Source organism: Notolabrus celidotus, chromosome 8, assembly GCF_009762535.1.
Source record: "Notolabrus celidotus isolate fNotCel1 chromosome 8, fNotCel1.pri, whole genome shotgun sequence".
In the NCBI taxonomy this organism is placed as follows: Eukaryota; Metazoa; Chordata; class Actinopteri; order Labriformes; family Labridae; genus Notolabrus; species Notolabrus celidotus.
Genome location: NC_048279.1, coordinates 27,613,656 through 27,626,404, shown reverse-complemented (window position 1 = coordinate 27,626,404; position 12,749 = coordinate 27,613,656). Strand labels below are relative to the sequence as shown.

General features: G+C 40.4%; 1 protein-coding gene across 2 annotated transcripts in view; it reads left to right on the top strand.

The window, feature by feature from the left end:
• The window catches only part of slit3 (slit homolog 3 (Drosophila)), a 316,661-nt gene that overhangs the window by 13,771 nt on the left and 290,141 nt on the right, over positions 1-12,749 (top strand). For both annotated transcript variants that reach the window (XM_034690744.1, XM_034690743.1), the window contains one exon: positions 12,094-12,165. In XM_034690744.1, coding sequence (XP_034546635.1) covers positions 12,094-12,165 — 72 coding nt within the window. The remainder of the gene's footprint in view (positions 1-12,093; positions 12,166-12,749) is intronic.

The window sequence follows — 12,749 nt, the reverse complement described above, 5'->3', positions numbered from 1 at the left end:
CCAACCATGTTGCGTTGGCACTTTTCCAATTTATCTGGAAACCATAGCTCTAATAAGCACTTAATTTGTGCAGTCTTTCTGTACTCGAGCTCTACTTCCAGGGCAGCTTCAGTCAGCACTCATGTTTTGGTAGTTGTTGAACAATAGCTGGCATTCAGTAAAAATACTTTTTAATGTTATTGTGGGTTTGACGGTGATGTAATACAACTGAAGAGCAGCTGGGTGTTATTGCTTTAGCAGACATGTTTAAACCAAGATGCAGAAACTTTAACAAAAAATATCAGATATTATGTTAGATTGTCAGAAATAAAGTGCACACCATTGACTGCTTGGACTGTAACGCACTTTAATGGACAAGCTGAGATGACACTACTTCTACATCAACTGAAGCATTGCTTTCTGGGTAATGTGTTCTTCAAAACAGCTTTCTTAATGGCACCAATGTGAAAACACAGTGTACGCAGAAACCAGTGCAAGGGAATAATACAAGCCAACAAATGTATCAGTCAGGCTCTTGTACTTGTATAATCACAGATGTGTACGTAAGTGTAGAAATCATACCCATGGCTAATTAGTAATGTGTTTAGTTTGTGCAGTCTTTCTACCATATACAGTCTGTAAGTTACTTATAGAGGAAGCTTCAGTCAGCACACACTCTGTGGTTAGAGTTGAACAAAAGCCATCCTTGAATAAAGAGAGTTCTTTACTGTTATCGTGGGTATGATGGTGATGTAATACATCTGAGGAGCAGCCGAGTGTTATTGCTAAAGCAGACAAGTCTAAACTAAAAAGGAGAAACCACAATGAGCTTGCTGTTCTCAAGCAGCCTCTTAATGTCACGCCTATCATCTGCGGCCATCTCGCGGTAACCATTTTGTGCCTTTCCAACTATGTTTGTTTCACTTATGGTATGCCAAATGGCACAAGCGAGGGTAACCAATATTTAGGCTCTGATTCTAGGTCAGTGGGTGATATTCACTTCCCTGAGTTTCTCCAGTGTGCGGGCAGCTGACCTTTCTATATAATGACTTTCAGTCTGCCAAGTAGGCAGCCAGCTGGCACTTGCAGCGGGCGCTGCCCTTCTGGGAAACAGAGCAAGCTGGCAATGCTAAAATACGCACACAGTGTATTAACATGTACTGTACACTTACAATGTACACACAACCAGGGAAAGACATGTACACACTCACACTGGCAAACGTATGGAAAATCAGGCACATACATGAATGAACACTTCAGACTAGGCATCAATGAACACATGATTGTACTGCACTTGTGAGGACCCTCTCCAACATAATGTATTTCTACCCAACCTTAAACATCAAAATTATGCCAAACCCAAAAACTCCCTCGTCTTAAAATTAACCCTTTACAGGCCAGATCTTTCTAACCTGTTTTTTCTTTCATTACTAGACGTGAGTATTTGTAGATGCCAAGTGGACCGCTGATAATACTTAAGTGTGGTGAGAATACGTGAACAATAGTGGAAGAGAAACACTACCTGCTGGAACTTTGCCAGCTTTGACTAACACTGCACTCTGCCAGCACTACACTGCTGTTGGTTGTTATTGTTGTGCAATAATTTACCTGACACCCGTTGATTCTTTTGGGTGCCAGTTATCTTGATGGACTGGTGCAATAATTTGCATATCTTTGATATCTGATATCACATTTGTGAGAAATATGCCAGTGCCAGTATTCGTAAAACCATCACTAATTATGAGTGTTTCCAGTAGAGATGGGAATTCCAGTTCTTTAGAGTGATCCAAATTAGTTGGCTCACACAGCAACACGAGCTGGCTCTCTCAGCACCCAAACAGCACTTCATAACACCATTTTGGCTTTTATTAAATCAGACATTTGTTGCAAATTTTTGACCTATGATTGCATGTATTTTACTTAAATTGCTCATTTTCATTATAATAATCCCTATCATTCCCAGTAGAACAAATTTTTACATGATGTTTGGTATGAAAACATTAATATCATACCATCAAGCACCGGTCCTCATGTCTGTTGAACTTCTGCCTGTGGCCAAGCATTGTGAAGAGATGATTTTCCCTCAACAACAAAAAGGCGAAAAAGGAAACCAGCTCTTCACAGCAACTGCTGAAATTGTTAACCTAAAAGAGCGGCTTTTGGGGCCGAGTCATTTGTGACTTACAAATCACTAATTGCCATGTGAGACACGGCCACAAAGATGATGATACGGCTACAGCAATACTGTATTTGTTGATATCTTGCAAGACAATCTTAAACAATACATTGCGATATCTGAGTAACTGAAAAATACAAAATCCTCCTATGACAATAAAGTGCAGGATAAATGTATTTTCTCACTGCACTTCGGTTTGGTTTCACTGAGATGAAACAATATAATTGTCTTCAGTCTGTAAATTCAATTTACTGAACTATAGCACAACTGTAAAATTAGTGTACAATACTAATTTCTTATTTTAAAAAAAGGCAAATAGAAAAAGAGACAACTTAGAAAGTTTTGCTTATCAAGCTAGTTTCTGGCACATAGGAATGCAATTCCCTCAATGAAATTGGGGGTAAGTGTCAAGCAGGCTTGTTAAGCCAACCCAGCACAGGTGAAAGAACCTCTCCCTGCAGACTTGAGTACATCCTCTGTCTTACCTCTTGTCTCAGCATCAAGATCTTGGAACATTGTGTCTTTCTTCCTTCTTTTGGGTTGCCTATAGTTGTATCGAGCAAGTCAGGATAACAATAAGTTGCCATTTTCATATTTTGTCTTATCCCTAGTATCAACACATCTCTCTTGTTTATGACAACTTGAGTCCTTTCTGTTAAATTTGGTCCAATGTTATCATACATATTCTATTTTAATAATACATTACATAATACCAAAGTAATTGCTACGATGGGATTTGGGACATTTCTACCAGCAAGCATAGATAATGAAGGGTCTGATGATCAGACGGCAGTAGCTCAGTCCATAGAGACTTGGCTTGGGAACTGAAGGGTCGCCGGTTTGAGTCCCAGTATGGACGAAGTTTGGCAAGTGGACTGGTGGCTGGAGAGGTGCTGGTTCACTTGCCTGGGCACTGCCGAGGTGCCCTTGAGCAAGGCACCGGACCCCCAACTGCTTGGGGTGCGCTGGTTGATGGCAGTATCCTCACTCTGACATCTCTCCCTAAGCATGTTCACTGCATGTGTGTGCATGATTGTATGTATATACCAAAAACTGTATGTGTAGCATGTCCAAAAGTAGCACGAGTGAAAAAATTGAAAATTGAATTTCCCCCCTGGGGATTAATAAGGTACCTGTCTTCTTCTTCTTTCAAAAGCTAAGCTAACAGTTATAAACATTTTATTTTGAAGATTAGCATGTATCAGCTTACTGGACTTTTCTTTATAAACTAAAACTAACTATGTGTGAGTCTGTGTGTGTGTGAGCTGAATTCCTATATGGGGGGGGGGGGGGTCAGAGCTGGATCACAAAGGTGGCAGCTTAACTGTGATGGATGGTTTCAGTGAACAATTTGGGTGATAATTTCACCGTTTGCCTTAATTTCCTCTTCAAAGAGAGTTTTGCTAACCTGAAGGTTATTTAAACTTGTTTGACTGTCCAGCAGAATGTGGTCTTTGCTTTTTTTTAAAGCCATTTAACTGTCTCATTACATCTCTTGGTTTGTATAGTTATATTATTACAGATAGGAATTCTGGTTTGATGGCCAAAACTACTAAAATAAGACCCAGCCGTGTATGAAACCAGAATTTTTTTAACCCTCAAAGAACTCTTTGAAGTGAAATGTCCTCACTCTCCAAAAATACCCTCTGTCTCAAGGACCAAAACTGGGTTCTCACAAAGATAGCACACTGACACATGCATGCACATGAAAAAATGGTACATTTATGCATACACATGCATGGAAACACAGGAGAACATATGCATGGGGCCACATGCATACAGTACAGTGCACACTCATCATGAGGCAGCACACCCATTCTGCTTGAACAGTTTCTACATTTGATAGGTTGTAGATGGAAACTTCAAGACTTTGTCACACAGAAACTACCTCGAGTCACGAATGACCTTCTGTGACTTTCTCTCCAAACAGAAGTTCCAAGAGCAGAGGACTTCTGAGTGTGTGTGTGTGTGTGTGTGTGTGTGTGTGTGTGTTAGTCTGTTTTTGTGAGTGTGTATTCAGTCGTTTGATGTTAACAAGCTATGCCACTGTTTTGTTAGGCCACTGTCACCAAAGCAACACATTATATCCCTGCTGCAGGGACTTTCTTCTCCCAGTGTGTGTTCCCATGTTCCCCTCTAGTCTAAGTGTGTGTGTGTGTGTGTGTGTGCGTACCTGTTAGGGTATATTTGAGTGCATGCAATATGTGCATACATCAATTAAGTGTGACCTACCCCTCAATTTTCTTCTTGGTCTAAAAGTGAAAGACTGTTTGGCTTTCTCTTTTTGCAACACGTGTGTTTCTTGATTCTTCATCATTCACTTTCTCATCCACCTTTACTTTTCTCATCCTCACTCCTATTTTTCCACAATTTGGCTTCCGTTTAGGAAGCAGCACTTCTTGTTCCTGTCAAGTGGCCTCTCAGCGGCCAAATTCCACCCCTCCACCCCCACCCAAACCCACCTCATCCACTCACATACAGCAGCAGTAAATCTACACAAAGCAATGCCGCCCTATAAACTGGAGCAAAGAAAAGAGCTAACCAAATACAGTGCCGGTTTATAGCCCTGTTGGCTCGTGGCTCTAAAAGAAAGGGATGCTTGCAGGCGACTCCCTAATGTGGTCAAGCCTCTGTCGGTTCACAGCGACAGCAAACTATGTATTTCCTGAGGTTGAGTGGCGTTAACACTGAATAGAGACTGTGACGGAGAGAGAAATAAACCGTGACAGACAGAATATAAAGCAACAGATGGTGAAACATAGACCAGATTACAACAAAATCCCATCATTCTGGGATACCTTGTATAAAGTATGCATCATTTAGTAACAGAAGAAGACAGGAGGGGAAATAGACAAAGGTTTGACTGCAGATTTAAAAGCTAAATGACGGACAAGAGAGGAAGAATCAGCTCTACAATGGGAGGGAAAGGTAACAAGTGAGCTGGAAAGTTGGACAAATTGGACAAAAAATTCAAACACTAGAAGAAATTCAGCCACATTTTGATGGAGATCATAGAAAAGGGTGCAGACAAGAGACCAGAAACTGTATGGTGCATCATTCAGACAGGAGTGACCCTTTAAGGAGTGAACCTGAGTGTCCTTCAGTCTGCTGTAGCTGCAATATTTAACTGCCTAATCACTCCTGCTCTCTTATCTTTCAGCTCTTTGACTGACTTTCTGTTTTAGTATTTATGGCACAGTAGACATTTCAAATGCACAAAACTATCTTGGATCTTGTTTGTACAAACAAAGGTTTTATACCATTGTGCCAAAGCGTGGTTGCAGAACGGATAAATTGTTAAATGTCAAGTGTCAGAATGTTTCCGAGAAGCATGCAGGGCCCACACAAGAAACAATCTGAGACAGTGAGATCAGTGTGTTGTTGTTGAGGCTGTAAAGCCGTCACACCAGGAAAAGCTTTGTCCTCTCAGTAGAGTTTTCACCCTGGTGTTTGCAAATGTTTGCTCTTGTGGTGTGAATTCCTCTGTGGCTGAATATGATTGCTGTCACTGTTTATACCATTTACTTTTACATGAGGGGATAGGTTGACTTATTTGCAAATGTAATACCTAACAATGTTGGCTTTTATCAGGTACTTTGATTTCATTTGCATCCACACGAGCCTCTAAAATGATTTAGCATATTTAATTTGCTTGACCTAAAACCTGGATTGGCATAAATGAATGAGAGTTGAGTGGTAAAGATAGATTTCCTGGGGAGCATTAGACTGTTTAGATGTAAAAACAACTGCAGAAAAATCCCTGACAGATGTTTGCATGTGTCTCGTCTTCCTTCATCGTCTTTGCACACAGGTCTTCTTTAACGCTGCAGCCACACCGCATTAAAATAAACTCTGTGGTAGCACGCTGGATCTTTTATATATTTACACAATGTTTGGCTCAAAAAGTCTCACATTTAAAGAAACTGAGTGTACAAATTATTGGCATGGGCCCTTCAATAAGCTGCCATGTGTCATTTTAAAAAGGACATATCATCAGATGTAACTTCAACCCCCTCTCTCTGTCCTGATTGTGTTTGTACTCGCTGGTTCTCATCTGTCTTTCTGCTGTGTGAGAATGTGCATGATGTGAATTCCCCAAAAACCTCCAAGTAATGATTGCTGTATATCCCAGAGAGCCGTCCTGTAACAGAAGAAAGTGCTCTTCATATTAGCATCACTATGACAGAGATTGAAAACAGCAGTAAACGCTTGCTCAGGAGACCCAATGTCTTAGAAAACCGCCAAATTTTCCAAAACGCATAGTCCCTAGTTGACTCTTGTAGACAATACAAGCTCTGCAAACGGAGACAGGGACTGAACATGTCGTGCTTTTGAATTCTTTCTTTGATTACATCTTAATTTATGTGACATTTAATCGTTTATACTACGACTAAGATCATGCAATTCTGTTTTATACTGGAGTCAGTCAGGGGTTTCTTCTTGTAAACATGACGTCTTCTGTGAAGGTTTGATCTCTTGACATGTAAACTGCAACTTACAAGTTTAGATTCAGTTGAAATATCTAATATATCCACCTGTTTTGGGTTTGTGTCTGTTAATCTGTTTCATTTCTCTATGCGATTTCTTTTACTTCTATCTAAGCTAGCTACATGAGCTGACGTGTCCCTGTTGCAACACTTGCATTAAGGTTCTCCTGCTAAAGCAGCAATTAGAAAATAAATAAATAATCTGAACAGGTTCTGCTGAAATAATATGCAGAAGTTTGCAGTGGATTGATCCTATCTGTAATGAAGGCTATTTTTGAAGCAGCTTGACGCCTGGCCTTTGCTCCTGGTGACAGACGCACTGTCGAGCGTGGAGCTCACAGGAAAAGGAAGAGGGCAATTAAGATTCTTTGCGTAACTGGGAGATTTACAGAGCGAAATTGAGCATACCTATCTTAGAAAGTGAGACAGAGTGGGATGGAGGGGAAGAAAGGAGGAATGAGAAAAGTGAAGAAGTACAAGAGCTTCGAGGAAAATAACAGGAGATTAGAGCAGGAAGCAAAAGCATTCGGAAACCAAGCGTTGGACGGAGAACAACAAAGGATGAAAGGGAAACGATGGAGGGATGCAGAGATAAGGATGCACTACTTGAAAGAGTGGAAGAAAAAGGAAATGTCACAGTGTCTGAGATAGAGACAAAACAGAGAGGAAACTGTTGCAGTAGAAATCCCCTTACTGTTACAAAGATAGGAATAAAAAGAGGGCGAAGGGCAAGAAAACAACAACAGGATGGTTTGAAAAAGGAGGAAAAGAGCAGAAGGAGAAACAAAAGTGACCGGGCAGCAACCCTATGTGTCAGAAATCTAGATTTTGTTTTCTCTTAGTATTTCATGTTTTACCACGGAGGTGGTCTGCCGAACTTTTCCTTCTATTAAGCTCCTGGGAGTCTTTGTCACCTGATCTGTCGTTCGTGTAACATTCCTCTCTCATAGTTATTTCTCTGTCTTTTCTCAGTCTCTGTGGTGTAGCCAGCCAATAAAGCTGCGCTGTAAGTCAATCAGCCCCCCCACACACACACCAAACCTGTGTATGAGCAAAGCCACCAGTCAGCCAGACTGTACGGTTCACTGGTTTCACTGGTCTGGGTTTAGATGTGGTGTGGAGATCTCTGAGCCTTTTTTGTGTATGTCTGCATGTGTGTGTTGTATGGTATATTCAGTCCTGTTACACCTGCTGCCTGCATTCTTGTCTGATCCTGATGTTGCACACACACACACACACGCACACACACGAACACACACGAACACACACATATATTCGAAACTGTAATGGAAACAAACAGTGGCCAGAGCTTTTGTACTGAAGCCTCTGTTAGTTGTCTGTCTACCAGCTGGTCACTTATGTTTAAAGTGATGTTAATCTTTACTGCTGGGTGTGGTGGACAGACACGCACACACTTCTGCAGACCAGGTGCACTAAGAAAGTCTGCCTCACTAGTTTTAAGTCTGTCAGACCATCTGCAGCACTTTCACTGGTCTTCCTCGACTTTTTCTGATCTTTGGAGAATGGATGAAGAACCATTTTCTGTTTTTAAATTGTGCAATATACAATATTATAAGTATATACTTATATTACAATAATATAAGTACAATATTAGCCATTTCTCACAACAGGTTCTCAATGAGTCTCAAAAATTTGTCTACAGTGGATACGAATTTCCCCCTTTTTTTTCGTGTTCGTCATAAATAGATGTTTCCATGAAAAAAAATAATTGTTGTACTCTCTGTTTGTCTTTTAAATAAGTAATTAAATTATGTATTTCACTTTTTAAGAAGATCCTCCAACTCCATTTACAAATAATTTTCCCCAATTGTCACGTTCCTCTTGCCATGGCCTTGTCTGATGCTGTCGCTATCCACCTGCCCCTCCGTCCTCACTGTTTGTTTGTGTCTGGAGCGGTTTCCTTGGTGAGAGCAGAAGTTTCCACTGTGAACAAGAGAGAGGGATGGAGATAAGGATGGAGAGATCAGAAGAGAAGGCTGAGAAAAAAAAGAGAAGGGTAGGAAAAATGTAGCCAACTGTAAACGAGTGAAAGATTGAGATATCAGGATCAGGAGAACAAGAGAAGAAAAAGTGTTTAGTCAACTGTGAAACAGTGAAAGATAAGACAAAAGAGATTGAGACGCTGTGAAAGGGGGGAGATTAGCGAGAAAGAAAATGTGGAGAGGGAGGCTGGGAATAAAGGGAAAAAATTGGCTGTGAAGGAGTGACAGATTGACATTAAAAGGCAGGGACTTGGGAGAGGAGAAAATTAAGATAGATGAAGGGAAAGAGAAGAAAAGAAGAAATAGTAATAGACTTCTGCTAGCCAATGGTGAAAGAAAGGAAAGAAAAGGTGGATAAATTTGGAGTGATGGAGGTAAAAAGATTTGGGGATTGGATTCTGCATCAGTCTAACTCAGAGTGAGCGGCTACTTGAAACTGCAAATCAACAAGTAAAAACAAATCTAGAGGCAGTTATCTCCTCAAACTGAAAATGATAAATCAATGCTTGTAGTATTTTCACTCAGCTGCTTTGAATTTCTGGGGAAATCAGTAGTTACACATACTAAAAGCCTCTGACATGAACCAGCAGCATCCAGCCTGGATGATGGTGAAGTGGCTTGCTGTCAAAAAGCTTATCTGGTCTAATGAATGCAAAGAAGAGATGGATGGAAGTCAAAATTCCTAAGAATGTCTGGTTTGGATGTTTGTTTGTTTTATGATATTATTGTCTCCAATAGCTGGAAAACATCATCAAGGGACCTAAATTACAATGTATACAACAAAACCCATCATACATCAGCTTTAAGTTGTAACATAGAAATTCACCAGGTATTTTAATATTTATTTACCAGTTTCCTGACAAATCGAAAGACTTAAGCAAAACCATCTGACCTACGTTGTTGCTCCAAAACCTGTAGCCTATATATTGTTTGGCACTTATGTATCCCCATACCATCACAGATGCTGGCTTTTGAGCTCTGCGCTGTTGACAAGCTGGGTGGTCCCAGTCCTCTTGAGAATGGAGGACGTGGTGTTCATGATTTCCCAAAAGATATCAAATTTTGGCCCATCAGACAACAGTGTAGTTTTCCACTTCACCTCAGTCCACCTTAAATTGACTCGGGGCCCAGAGAAGTTGCAGGCATTTCTGGATCCTTGCATGATACAGTTCTAACTTACATTTGTAGATGCAGGCAATAAACTGTTCACAGATGATGGTTTTTGGAAGTGATGCAGTGATTTCCACTACAGAGTCATGTCTTTTTTTTCAAAGATCCTGGCCATCCAAAATTGGTTTCCCACCTTGTCCCTAATGTACAGAGATTTCTCCAGATTCTCTGTATCATTTAATTATATTATGACAAAATCCTTTGATTCTTTGCATCTTGTGCTAAGGAACATTGTTCTGAAACTTTTGTATTTGCTCACAGTCTTTCACAGAGTGGTGAACCTCTTCCCTTCTATACTTTTGAGGCTCAGCCTCTTTGGAATGCCTTTTTTTATACCCAGTGTTACCAATCTGTTGCAAATTAACCTAATTAGTTACTTAGTAAGTAGGTTACATAACTTTTTGGTGTTTGGTTGTCCCTGTCCAAACTTATGTGAAATGTGTTGCTATTTTCATTTTGTAGGTTGCTGAGTTGTTGTTGTTGTTGTTGTTAGAGAAACTTGACAGGAAGAAAGTGGAAGAATAGGAAAACCGAAAACTTTGTCCGAAATAGGCAATCAGTATAAGGCTTGTACAAGTGTTCTATTACTGGTGAATCAATACATTTTGTCGCTCTGTTTTGGTCTCCACCATCTCCTAAGAGGAATGACTGGAGCTTCTTGGAGCTGTATTTCCCACTTTTCAGCTTGTATGTTTGGCATTTGGTACTGGGCAGTTAGTGTTAAGAGAATTTGCTGAAAATGTATGCAATATATATTTTGAAACCAGGTTGGCCAGAGCACTTAGACTTGAACAATACTAAAAAAAGGCTTCTGAAGAAGAAATACAATGCGCTAAAAGATGCTAAACTGCTAAATTTAACTGAGTCGGTTGCTACTCTAGGTGACCCTTTTCTCATCACACATCGTGATATGATTTATTGGTAATGCATGAATAAAAATTGGTGCTACTTTCTGCAAAAAGTGTGGTAGTTTGTGAAGAGATTTTAGATGAAGTGTCCTTGATGATGAGTCTGCTTCTCCTGTAAAGAACACTCAAACAGAAACCTCACTGAAGCGGGAACTCGTTCTGAAAGCTTGTTTATTCTCTTATGATTTAGACAATTTTCTATGTATTACCACGGTTGCAGTCTGTGATAACTGCCCATTAACCTGAAGCCCTTTTAAGGACCCTGGTACACCCTGGACCCCATGTTTGTCTTTGAGAAGTGCTGCCCTCGCTGTCTCAGGCCGGGGTATGGCTCTTATTAGCCGTCTTTGCTATGGCAGCTTGTGGAAGCCTTTTGAAACCTTAGATGGTCTTAAATCAGATTTATAAATGTTTAGGTGTATTATGAAAAACACACACGCAGACTGCCTCAGCAAAACCAGACTGTTTATATGTGGATGTGTGTGTGTGTGAAAGTGTGTCTGTGTGAGCGACAGAGGGCAAGTGAAAGTTTACAAAGTGAGGGGAAAGAGAGTCGTGTGTGTTAAATAAGAGAGAAAATTGTGAGTGTTGTTTGTCTGTGCTCTCTTTAGTGTGTGTTTTTTTTCCTCGCCCTAATTCCTCTAGTACGACAGCGTTTCAATAAACAGGGAACCAGTCTTTTCACACACACACACACACACACACACACACACACACACACACACACACACACACACACACACACACACACACACACACACACACACACACACACACAGGGACACACACACTGAAGCAGTCAGTTCATATACACTGTGTACCCGTAGTTAAAACAGATTGAATGACAGCCAGGAAACACGATAAGCTTTAAAACTCTGATGATGGAAAGAGAAAATAATTTAATCTCACTTTTTCTTTTTTTTCTGGAAAGTTTTTTTTCTCATAATTCAGAGCAGCAGGAGCTCTGTTAGTGTGTGTGTAGGTGTATGTGTGTGTGTATATTTTCCTGGTGACTTTACGGTAGGAGTGTTAGTGTGTTTTGGTTTCTGTTTGTTTGTGTTTGTATATTTGTGTGTAAGTGTGTAATGGGGATGTGTGTATGTGTGTGGGCTCTCATGCTGTGGGGCATTCTCACGCTCTGTGCTGCTGCCACATTCACCAAATCTACCGAGAGAACACACACAGAGGCACACAAACGCACACACACTTTGTGGGTGTTTGAAGAAATTTTCTTTTTATCATTTCAGAATAAAGCTGCGTGTTGTCAGGCTTTACATGATGATATTAACACCATGCTCTTAATTTAAGTCCCTGTAATGAGCAATAAGATTTCAAACACCAGAGTATTAACCCTGTGTTTCTTCCTGTAGGGATTTGAACAGAAACAACATCACCAGGATCACTAAAGTGGACTTCTCTGGCATCAAGAACCTCAGGATTCTGTGAGTTTGCTTTTCATTTTCTTTAACATTTTGAGATGAAATATTTACTGCTGTTGAAATAACCCTGTTGTTGAGTAATTTGAAATAGCACTAAACGTTTTAATTTCCTGTTCCAATTTCTGTCATACTTTATTAAAATGATGATGCATCAGATGCAGAAACAACCACTTCTTATCAAAATGACTAAATCCAAATAACCCCCTTTACAATGCTGGTTCAAGGCAGGACTGTTACACTCTGTGTGCAATGTAAAATGCACAGAGGTGGAGTGGTGGGGGAGAGTGGTTTCGCCGCTGATCTAGCATTGCAGATCCTGACAGAGGTCTAACAAAGGTGAAATACCATCACTGCAGATGCCAGGATGGAGTGGTGTATGTCAGGGACTCTGTTTGTGTACATGTCACACCTTTCTTTCTTCCACAGTGCTATAACACATTTTGAAATCACACACTGTGACACCTTTTGTAACGCTGATGTAAGGTTTGTTTTTGAAGAACAGAGGCATAGTGATGGCAGAGCCTAGTTATGGTACTGCAGCAGAATCTTAATGTAAAATGGGCTAATGCAACAGCAAGCGTGCAAGA